Below are 12,032 nucleotides of genomic sequence, written 5' to 3'. Positions count from 1 at the left end.
TGGCCAGCTGGGACTATATGGTGAGTACCAGAGCTATAGAGCAATGCCCTATCTAAAATAACAAAACAAGACGGGCACAGTGGCACACACCTGTATTCCCAGCACTTGGGGGCGGGGGCACAGGCAGGTGGATCTCTGAGTTCAAGGCCAGCCTGGTCTATAGAGTCAGTCCAGAATAGCCAATGCTACCGAGAAACCCTGTCTGAAAAAAACAGAAAACCAAAAACCCAAAACCAAACCACCAAAACAGAACAAACAAAAACACACCAAGCAACCAATCAAATAAATAGGCAAGCACAGAAGGGTTTGGGGGAGAGAATCCTGCCCAGTTAACCCCTGCCCAGACCTCTGTCGGTCCTTGCTTGGGGGAAGGAGGGCTGTGTGGTGGCCATCCCTGTCTTTACCCTGACAACCACCCCCAGTAATGAGTCGTATCCACCGGTGCAGCTCTTCTTCAGGTGTTGTTACTTCTTCCACACCTCCCTGCCGAACCCAAACCTTGACTCCAGTCTTGACTCTCCTTGCTTTCAACTCTCCGTCAATTTCAGACCTGTGGGGGCGGGGCAGGCCTGGAAATCCACTTTACGGATGAGGAAGCAGATGCTGATCACACACTTGTCTGATGTCAGCCAGCTGGTGAGCTGCAGGACAAGGGATCAATGTGGAGATGGCAGTTCTTACCTTGGAAGGGCTGAATCTCCAGGTTGCCATAGGTGAGGGAGGCTGTCAGGCCCAGGGCGTAGCCATTGACATAGGAGGTGACATCAGATGCCATGAGAGGCAGGGCTGCCCCAGTGACACGGTTCAGCAAGCCGGGCATTCTGCTGTCTTCTCAGCTCAGGGCCTGCAGAAGACAGGACAGTCAGGTTCCTAGGGAAAGGCCCATGATCCCCCAAGCTTCATTTTCTCATTTGAAAGGCATAAAGCTGGAGCTTCATGGCCTTCGCTCACCTTGGGTTGTCAGGGTTAACAAGTATCCTGAAAGAAGGGGTGTGGTCACTGATGTCTCACGTCACATCGAGGAAAGCTGTAAAGCCTGCTGGCACCCACTGTCAGGGCCGGTGATGAAGTGTCTGACCAAACAGCTGAGACTTACCTGTCCCCAGGGTCTACGCTTGGGGGGGATTGAGAGACTCAGTGTTCACCCCAACCCCATCCCTGTAAGTCTCTTGGTCTCTGAGCATCACATTTCTCTTTGGAAAAGGAAGGTCTTGGGACCATTCCCAGAGTCTCCTTCATGTGGCTGCAGAGGACCAATTCACTACCGTCAACACCTGAGTTGTGAGGAGCCTATGTCACCAAAGGCACCACAATCAGGAAGTTGCCCTCCTTCCAGGTGTGTCTTTCTTGCCATCCCCCAACCCCAAGCCAAGGCCAGGGCTGGGACTCATCTCAGGGAAAGCCCTTGACTCTGTCCACGGCCTTTCTCCTCTGTCCCCAGCACCCAAGTCCCAAGGTATGTGTTCCACCTGGACCTTAGGTCTTACTGGAGTCAAATACACTCTTCCCGGATGATGCCAATGGCCAGCAGGCCCATTCTGGCACACACAGTGAGCACGTCCTACCACCTTGGACACCCTCTCTTACCTGGGGAACTACCAATGTCCTTCAAATGCAAGCTAAACCCCAGGGTCCACGTCTTGCCTAAGCCCCACCCTTCAACCGTCCAGTCAAACATGCTTGTTCGGTCTCTGCAGCCTCTCCTCACCTCTGCGTTTGCCACCCTGCTTGGAAGTCTGGCCCCACTCCCGCCTTTTATCTGAGAACTTTCTTCTCTTCCTTCAGAACCACAGAGGCCAGATTATCTGTGCCCAGGATGCTTCCTTCCTCTCCCACAGCCCAGCCTCTCTCCCATGTGATTTTTTTTTTTTTTTTTTTTACTGTTCTCTGTGCTTGGATGTGGGTAGGACCTAATTTGTTCTCCATGGGCTTCTCAGTGTCAAATGAGTGGAAAGAATAACAGATCACCTCATCCTTCCAACACACAGGGGTTTCGGAGTGCTCAGTCTCCAGGACAGTGAATGGAGGAGATCTGACGGCTCTCCGAGGACCTCCCACATAGCCAGGTGAAAAGCAAAGAGAGTGGGGTACATGCTGGATGTGGGGGATTCTCTCTGGGTTTTCCTCTTTATGTCCGAGCCAGGCAAAGCTGTTCACGGCTGGTGACCTTTTGCCATCTGTTTGCAAGGCTATTTGGTGAGAGCTGATTACTCTGCCCTTTCTCAGGGAAGGTTGTACTTTTCATCTCGGTCCTGTCCGTGTCCCCAGTGAGACCGTCAGGTGCTCCTCCTGCCCCCTCCCCTGCACCAGGCCAGCATCATCTTTTTAATTATGTTCTCCCTTGTGGCTGGAGCCCAGACAGCTCTGGCTGAGCTTATCTCCTGACAGGCTGACTGATAACTGGAGAGAGGCTGGCCTCTTGTGGAAGGCAAACAAAGATGACGGGCTTCATTTCCTGAGTGAACAGCACCCCCTCCCCCAGCGTTCCCTTCCTCCTCCTCTCCCAGTTTCACTACTGTTCAGAATGTCAACGGCAGTGTGGGTGAGCGTGCATGTTGGGGATGGATGGAGGGTGGGGGGTGGGGAAGCAGGCCCCACCAGTGTGCGGTGAACTTGGACTTAAGCTTTGGAACATCCTGAGGTGGAGTATGACAAGAGCATCTTGTTCATTCCACTCCTCCCAGACCTCGCACCCAAAGAGTGGATGTGGATGGGAGATTCTGCTAACAAGGGCCAGACTGACTCTAAAAAGATCCACTTGACGCTGGCTCACAGGAAGGCCAACAACTGACAGCTGACACCCACAAGATTAAAAAGCTTCTGTACAGCAAAGGAAACAGTTGTGTGATGGGATGGCCAACAGCATGGGAGAAGAATCTGTCCATACAATAGAGGGGTTAGACTACACACAGAACTCTAAACAACAAGAAATAAAAAGACCCAGTGGATAAGTGGCTTAAGGAAACGGCCAGTTCTCAAAAGGTGAAATACAAATGACCATATATATATATATATATATATATATATATATATATATATGTTCAGCTTCACCAGAAAAGTGCAACTCAAAACATGATGAGAATCCATCCCACCTGTCACAGCGGGAGCCATCCAGAAAAGCTGGCGTGTAGCACAATGGGACATTTTAAATTCATCAAGAGGAATGAGGTCACATCATTGGAAGGAAAATGGATGCAGCCGAGGCTGCAAACATTAAAGAAATTAAGCCAGTCACAGAAAGACAGATACTGTATTCCCTTCCACTTGTGGGGTCCAGATTTTATGTACATATGTATACTCACTCGTGTATCGTGAAAATGGAAGTAAAATTGTCATTGGAAGACAAAGGGAACCAGTGGGAAGAAGAGAGGTGAGAAGAAGGAGGGGCAGAAGTGTGTGAGGTATTCAACAGCACCTGCATATCTATGTGTACATACGTGTCACAGTATACATATGTGTACAAAAGCTTTAAAATAATATTTATAATAATATATTTATAATATTTAAACATTACATTAAATTATTTAATTAAATATATAATTAAATGCATAATAAATAAATACTATATTATATACTCTATAAATATATAAAATTAAATATTATATTTAAAAAGGATAATATTTAAAATAATAAAATATTTATAGATATATTTTTAAAAGAACCTTCCAAGAGAGGTAGACTTTAAGCTGTACGGGGCCCTTCTTTATGCACGTTTTCCAGGACCTACTGTGCTCCAACCTCCTCTACTAGCCTCTGAGGATAGAAGATAAGATGCAGCTCTATCTCTGGGGTTTATAAGCTTGTAACAGAGGAAACAGGGAAGTCAAGATGACCCAGCAAATGACAGTGAGAATTTATTAAGTGTTAACAATGTGCCAAGCACCTATACTGTCTCATTAATTCTTTTCAGGACTGATAAGGTGTTGATCATTTGTTGACAGGACATAGAGGCCTGGAGGTTTTGGTCCTAGAGGTGAGTTTGGTGGCATTGGAAGGACGTGCTGCCACGACAGATGCCGTGGGTCTGATGTTCTTTCAGAAGGAGCCTGGGGTCACTGGAGATCAGTTCTGTTGGAAGCCCTTTCTTCTAGGTCCCTCCCAACTCTGGGCCTCCGGTGGGCAGCAGGCTTTAGGAAATACTGAGGGTGGGGGACAAACCCGCCCACACATCTCCAGGTCCAAGCGTGAGAGCATGGCCTGGTCTGCAGATGGAATCTAGTGTGGGCTGGAGGCTCAGTATGTCAGGGTGTGGTGGTCAATTTGAGGGATTCTCTTGATTAAGTTAATTTTAGGTGAGGGAAGACCCGCCCTCAAAGTGGGAAGGCACCATCTCTCAAGCATGGGTCCTAGAGCAAATGAAAAGGAGAAAGCTGGCTTTACAGGAGTATGGCTTCTGTGAGTCAGAGGCCAGCCTGACCTATGCAGAAAGTTCTAGGCCAGCTGGGGCTGATGAGACCCTGTCTTCAAACAGACAAACAAACAAACAAACAAACATTCTAAGAGAGGCAGGAAGGAGAGTTTTAGAGAAGGGATGTTCTGAGTTATCATTTGTTTCATGTCCCTGAGAGACAGATGGAATGACGGGACTGGCCTGAGGTGCAGACCAGGCTTCTCTGGTGAAACCCTGGATGAGATTCTTACAGGAACTCTATGTGGCTTTCTGGGACATCAAAACTGGCCTCTGGTGGCTTAGAAATGCTGAATCTCAGATGATGGCCGATGGCCTGGTCACGACATTATTTGTATTTATGCCTGGCTCAATAAATATTTATAAAGTAAAATGAATGAATAAATATCAGCTGCCCCCAAGGACATTAAAGGACACTTGGTGCTGGGTTTCCGTGGGGGACGAGGCAGGTGTGACTGTAGACACTGGTGCAAGAGACAGATGGAAAGACTGAACATTGGGAATCTGACCTCCTTCTTGTCACCTCCACAGCTGCCACCCCATGGGCCCTTACAGTCTGTTCGCAATGGAGCAGTCAGAATAATCCTTTGAAGCTAAGGGCCCTGTCATGTAACTGCCATGGATCAAATCCCCTGAGGGGCTCCATGGATCTTAAGGCCCCACTGGGTGCTTTGCTGATGGCCCTCCGGTGGTCTCCTCCCTCCAGCTCTTCCGTCTCAGGTCTTTGGCACTGGCTGTTCCCGCATGTAGAAATATTTTTCCCTTAGACGTCTCCTTGGCTTCCTCCTCGCTCAGGCCTCTGCTTAGGCGGGTACATGCTCAGAGAGGCCTCCTTTTCCTGCTTCACTCAGTCTTGCAAGCCCTTGTCCCACCCTTCCCTCCAGGACTCACCTGGATTTCTCTTTGTGCCCACTGTAGAGGTCTCCCCAGCACCTACGGGTAAATGCTTAGTCTGTCTATCGTTTAAGCGTCGATTTCCCCTCCACAGCCCAGGGGCAGAGCCTGATTTGCCCATTGCCAAGTCCCAAGCCCCTGGAAGCAGCCTTGCATAGATAAGGCAGTGAGGCAATATTCATTGTGAGTTCATGCAGCGTCAGGGCGCCCAGCTGGACAGTGGTCTTCCTGAGGAAGGGAGGGGTCACCAGATTCCCCGGAGACTTCTCCGAGGAACCGCTTGCTGCTGAAGCCGTTAAATTCCGTTCTGGTGTGTGTCACCAGGTCCCTAAAAACCTCCCTGGCCTCCTGTAGCAAGGCCTCACTCTCTGGTAACAGACCATCGTTTCTTAGAGGATGCTTGGCCATTCTAAGCCCCTGGACCAGCCCCTGGCCATGGCCCATCTCACTGAGTCTCCCTTAATGCCACCATTCCATCCATTCAGTTCCTGAGATTCTGCATTCTGGGTTAGCATTTACCTAGCCTGTACCCTCGGCAGGATGTGCTGCTGAGTCCCTGGTTGGTTCCTCAGTGGCAAGGGGAGATGGCACCTTTCTTGGTCCCTCTTACTGCTGGGGGAGCACCACTCTTGTGCCCTGAAAAGAATACTCTCTGAGGGAGCCCTGCTGCCCTTTGGCCATCCCTTTCGATTGCTCACTGAGTCCAAGGTCCCAGTCACACATTTTATGCATCCCGAGAGGCTCTATAGCCTCTCTTTCCAAACCCCGGGTCCCTTAGCATCTCTGAGGACAACAGTGTGTCTGCTCCGGGGTTTGGTCTTGACCCAGCATTCTTTGCTACTTTCTCTCTTTGTCTCCATTTCCACTCTCATGCCATCAGCTTTAGAGCCCACTGGTGTCTGCTCTGCTCAGTACCCACAACTGCCCAGACTCCCCCGCTGTGTTTCTTCCTTAGCGCACACACCTGTTCAAACGTGTATTTTGTTTATCTTGTTTAACGTATCTCTGTGCCTGAGTAGGATTCTACGAGGGCAGGATTTTGTTTTCGCTTGTTTAGATTGTACCTGTTACCTAGAGAACAGTGTCAGCACACAGCAGATGCTCGGTGAGTGGATGAAGCCCACTCTGAGGGCCCTGAACATGCAATTTGGCAACACGCCTTAGAGGCAGCTACTCTCTAGTCTTTCCTTAAAATCTTTTATTATGCTTTATTTAGTGTGTGCGTGCTCCATGGGTGTGCGTGACACAGCATGCCTGAGGAACACCTTGAGGAAGTCAGTTCTCTCCTCCCACCTTGTGGGAGCCACGGATCAAACTCAGGTTTGGCAGCAAGCGCCTTCTGCTCTCTCAGACACCTCACCGGGCCCCATTTCTACCCCTCTTCTATAGACAAAGCATCATGGCTTAGAGAGGTGAGAGATGTGTTCAAGATCCCACAGCTGGGAGGTGATGGCGCTTGGAGCTGAAGCGAAGCCTCAGAGCTGTGGAGCCCACATACGTAACCACGAGGATACACTGCTTTCTGCATTAAGCTTTCCTCTGAGCCTGTGTGTTCTCTTGTCTCTACCAACCCTGCTGCGTTGCGGTGACCGCCCCCCCCATATTATTTTTGTTGCTGCTTTGTAACTGTAATTTTGCTACTGTGAATATCTGATATGCGACCCCTGTGAAAGGGCGATTCAACTCCCAAAGGGGTTGAGAAGTGCTGTCCTAAGTGGTCTTTCAACTGATTTTGGATCCTCTCCTTCACCTCACACCTTCATTTCTCCTGAATTGGCTTCCATTGCCTTTGTCCAACAGGGCAAGACTCTCCTCAAGGCTTTCCCCCCTAGGTCTGGGTCCTCAGCTCTGACCAGGGTCGCCTCCTGCCAAGTCCTGAACACCCACTTTCCTCCAGACACTCTGATCTTCTCACTGACGCCCAGGCGTGCTGGGGGTGGGGGGTGGTGTTTGTTTGTTTGGTTTGGTTTGTTGTTGTTGTTGTTTTCTTTTTACATGAGTTCTGGGAATCAAAACCAGGTCCTCCTGATCACATGGCAAACACTCTACCCATATCCCATGTATGTACCCTTGTCCATCACATCTTACATTCCAAGGCACTGCAACCATCTCTCTCTCATGTACAGGCTGACTAGTTCTCGGAGGACACTGGTGGTGACTTCTTTGCTTCTGCCCTAATGTCCTCTGTCAGAGAAGAGGGGTACCTTAAAGGTCCTCTGTTGTCAACTGACACGATTAGGGTTCACTTTACAAGTTAAGACATAGTCTGTCACAGCTCACTAGAAGCGAACATCAATGGACACCGGCTCCCCTTCCATAGGTCATGTCCCAGGCTGCTTCTCAGTCAGTGCGAGTGTGGGAGGAGCAACAGGGACAGAACAGAGCAGGCAGAAGACATCTGGAGCCTGCATCTCCAGCTGCCGTGGGCAGGATGGGGCTAGAGGATGGGGCATCCATATCAGGGTTCCTGGGGCTCAGGGCTGTCCACACCCTCTTGCTAGGGAATTTTGGCATTTTAAACACAGATTTAGAAAGGCCTGCGGATACGGCATATTGGTAGAGCTCTTGTGCAGCGGGTATACATGACCCTTGGTTTGATTTCTAGCATTTCCCAAAAGGGGGGGGGGGAAGCAAGCATGAAGACAGAAACTCGCCCAGGTGTGGCTGGGCCTGTGTTCAGAGCAGCGCTGGAGCCCTGATGGGAGTCAGAGCCCAGAGGGCCACTAATAGAGAAACAGGCCCAATGGTTCTGCTGTTCTGGCTGTGTGCCCTGAGGATCTGAGTTAACGCTCTGGATCTTAGCTTTCTCTGCACCTGCAGAGTAGAGAGCTCTCTATGTCTCTCTGCTGACATACAGTCGCTGACCAGGGTCTTGTGTTGGAAATGAAATCTGTTCAACTGCTAGCAACTCGACCCATTACTGTCCCAGACACAGCAGTTTGGCCCTGTCCTGGCATTCTGGAAGCCTCTCACCCCCAACCTGGCCAGATCCTTCCACCTCAGACAATGCTCCAAAGATTGGAGTCCCTTGGCTAAGTAGGCTTGACTGGGCTTGTACTAGACAGACCATAGAGTCACCACATGAATCTGGCCTCACACCTACCCTCTTACCTCAGTTTGGGGGTCCCATTTCTTCTGTTACCTCTGGAAAGCCCTTTCACTTCCCTAGGGAGCTCAAGCCTCAACCACAGACTGGCAACGGAATCCTTCCATCAAAGTGACCCATAGCCGGTGTGTTCCTGGAGTCTGAGTCAATTGTCGCAAGCTTCTAGAATTCTAGGGTTCTCACATTCTGGTTTCCATCCTCTAACTGTCCCTATTCCAGGATCACACACCCATGCCCTCGATGGATCCCCACCTCTAGGGCGCTCTCCCACCCTGTGGCTCACCTACACCTCCCACTGTTATTCTAAGCTCTGTCTTCTGGCACGGCTGGCATAACCTGAGCCCCTGGGGAAAATCTTAGCCGCTTTCGAGGCCCTGCTCCCACCTCCATGGAGCCCCCTGAGTCCTTTCTGCAGAGAGAGCCCACAGTTCTCCTCTCGCGTATTTCATGTGGCTGGGCTGTGTTTTGTCAGCAGGTGAACATGGCATGCCTACTGCATGCCAAAGTCTGTGCTAGGCCCAGCACACAGAGAGAAGACAAGACAGACATGCCATTGTTCTCATACTTTGTGTCCTTTTTCACAGCCACCCAACCAGGACACATTCCCCTAGAACTGGAGGCTGGAACTCTGTTTACAGGCATGGGCAGGGCTTCTCTGGAAAGGATCCCAGCAGCACAAGAAATAATTACAAGCACTGACCAACAGAATTACAGAAAACAATCAGCAGAGTAAGAGACAACCTACAGGAAGGGAAAACATCTTTGCCAATTACACACCAGCCAGGAGAATTAATATCTAGGATATATAAAGAACTGGAGAAATAAGCACTAAAGCCTAAATGAACACATCAGCACACAGACTAATGAACTGAACAGACAGTTCTCATGAGAAGGAACACAAATGGCCAATAAACAGTTGAAAATGCATTCAATATTCTTAGTTACCAGGGAAATGCAAATTAAAACTGTTTTGAGACTGTCTCACCCTAGTCAGAATGGCTGTCCTCAAGAGAACAAATGACAGCAAAGTCTGCCTCTGCGGAGGTTATGGGGTGGGGAGAACCCTTCACTGCTCTTGGGAATATAAACCTGTGTAACCACTATGGGAATCAACACAGGGCATCCTCAAAACCAGTAAAAACAGAATGTACCGTACAGCCCAGCCACGCCATCACTGGGTATTTCCCTAGAGGACTCTGGGTTAACACATCACCGAGATGCTTGAACACCCATGTTGATTGCTGGACCATTTGCACTAGCTGGGAGTGGGACCAACCCAGACATCCATCAACAGACGATTGGATAAAGAAAATGGTTATAAGGGGACGTTATGCAGCCCTGAAGCAAAGTGAAATCATGGCACTTGCAGGGAGATGGGTGGAGTAGGAAAATCATGACGGTAAGTGAAATAAGCCAGACACAGAAAGACAAACAAACGTCTTCGCTTTTCACATTCACAGAGGCTTAAAGTTACATGTGGGGGTAGGTGTCTGTGTGCTTCTGTGGTGTGTGTGGAGGTCACGGATCCAGAAAGGATTGTGAGAGGTGGGAAGAGATCTTAGTGGGGGTGGGAAATAGAGTATAGTGGAATATCCATGGAAATGGAAGCAGCAAGAACGGGATATGGAGACAGCTCACAGGAGGCAAAGGGAGAGGGGAACGATGAGGACAAAGCATACCCACACATCTGCCTGGAAATGCCGAGATGCAGCCCATTACTTCATATGTGAACCTACCAAATCAATCAAATAACAATAATAAAAAAAGATCCCTGTCTTCCCTCCTCAGTGTGGGACCCATGGTTGATAGTGAACAATAAATGGGTTAGATGTGGTGTCACGTATCTCTAATCCCAATTCTTTGGAGACTGAGGAGGACAGAACAGAGTGTGAGGCCAGCCTGAACTACATACCAAGACCCCACAGCAAACAAACACGATGAATGGATGCCATGGACTCTACTTGTAGAGTCGAGCGAATAAGATCGACTGTATTATCAAGAGGCAAGGCTAAGGCCTTGGCTGTAGATTCATGTAAGCAACTGAATAGCAGAGAAAATTTTCTCTGTCAGTCCAAAGCTCATAGGACCCATTCCAGAAGCACCTGTAGTCTTCCTCAGATGAACAGTCAAGAGAGAAAAACAGCCAGCCTTGCTGTCCTTGCTGTCCTCCCCTTGCCTAGGATCATGGAGTCCAGCCAGTGCTGATTTCCAGGACAGTCAGCTTCAAGGAGGTAGAAGCCGAGGCTGCCCACGCTTAGTGGCTGACCTGCTGGGGGAGAACTGAGCAGGTGGCCACTGAAAACCCCAGAAGAGAGCGGCCTGCTGCAGGCTATCCATCAACATTCTTGGCTTAAGTGGAAGCGAATGTTGCTTGCTTGCGGGTGGTCTGTTCCCCGGGGGCCCCCCAGGAGCTTGCGGTGCCGAAGTCTGCCTATGAAGGCTTCTCAAACAAGGACACATGTTGCTAGGAAAATTAGATTCTGTCTTCACCAATTCAATTTAAGTCACCCTTCCACGGTGCCTTTAAAGGTGAACTTACCCACGGAGCTGCCAGGATCCCTGGAGCTTCGTGGAAAGGCACTAAATGGATTCTTATATGGCTTCCAGCTTTATCCCTGTCTTCACACCATGCCTGCCTGCCTGCGGAGGAGAGCACAGGGTGCTGGACAGAGGACGGACTGTTTTGAAGCTGCTCTTTAGAGGTGGCCTTTTGCTCTGGTGTGCTAAAGAAAGTAAAGTGCTCATTGACCTGTGTTCTCTCCAGACACCTTTGCATGATGTACAAAAACAGCAGACAAGGGAGCTGATTTCTCTTCCTAGAATCTTTCTTTGTCTTCCATGGCTATCTTTCCCCAGCTGGGAACATCTTTGGAATTCAGTTTCTCTACTCCACAGAAATGGAGAGGTGCCAAGGCTATGGGGAGGATGCAGGAGAGAGATTATGTATAAGATGCTCACATGGCTTTGGTCCTCAGCAATGGCTCACAACTGCTTCATCGTTTCTTTTCTTACGATGCTGTCCAACTCACCCACCTACTTAGATTCTACCTGGGCTCTGAACTTCTGGCATTTCCTATGGTGGCCCTGGGCACCCACGACCCTTCCCTCCCCACCCATCTGCATCCAGGCATGCTGCACCACATGCCTACATGTGTTGGTGTCAGTTGGTATCTGTTCCTTGTCTTAGCTTCCCTCGTGAGATCCTAGATTAGTTAGTGGCAAGATGGGAGGCCTCTCCCCACCATAGCCTGCCCCTTCAGATGGCATAGGGAGGCCATGTGGGTAGCAGTGAAGGCTACCAGGGCTGAGCACCAGCTCTGCCACCCACTCAGTATAGACCCCAGACTGAGACTCTTGATATTACAAACTGACCAGAGCTGTTGGGTTCACACACAGAGACCACACACACACATAGAGGGTGGAGCTTGGAGATTGGTGGGTTACTGTTTTAGTGTCTGTCTTCACCTAATACTTCTAGAAGTATAAGAAGTAGGACCCAAGGATGTCCTTGTCTCCATTCAATCTCCAGCATGCAGTTTTAAAAAGCTGTTTAAACATTTTTTTAAAAATGAAACAATGATACATAGGACTAATGCCAGGCAGTACCCTGAATGCTCTCTGTAA

At 49.4% G+C, this 12,032-nt stretch overlaps 1 protein-coding gene across 2 annotated transcripts in view; it reads right to left on the bottom strand.

The window, feature by feature from the left end:
- Positions 1–12,032, bottom strand: part of Vwa5b1 (von Willebrand factor A domain containing 5B1) — a 66,049-nt gene that overhangs the window by 45,387 nt on the left and 8,630 nt on the right. For both annotated transcript variants that reach the window (XM_060379211.1, XM_060379212.1), the window contains exon 2: positions 682–844. In XM_060379211.1, the coding sequence (XP_060235194.1) occupies positions 682–820 (139 nt within the window). In that variant the 5' untranslated portion in view covers positions 821–844. The remainder of the gene's footprint in view (positions 1–681; positions 845–12,032) is intronic.

This window comes from Meriones unguiculatus, chromosome 3 (genome assembly GCF_030254825.1).
Source record: "Meriones unguiculatus strain TT.TT164.6M chromosome 3, Bangor_MerUng_6.1, whole genome shotgun sequence".
Taxonomy (NCBI): Eukaryota; Metazoa; Chordata; class Mammalia; order Rodentia; family Muridae; genus Meriones; species Meriones unguiculatus.
Note: the sequence above shows the minus strand (reverse complement) of the source record. Positions and strands in the feature narration are given on the sequence as shown.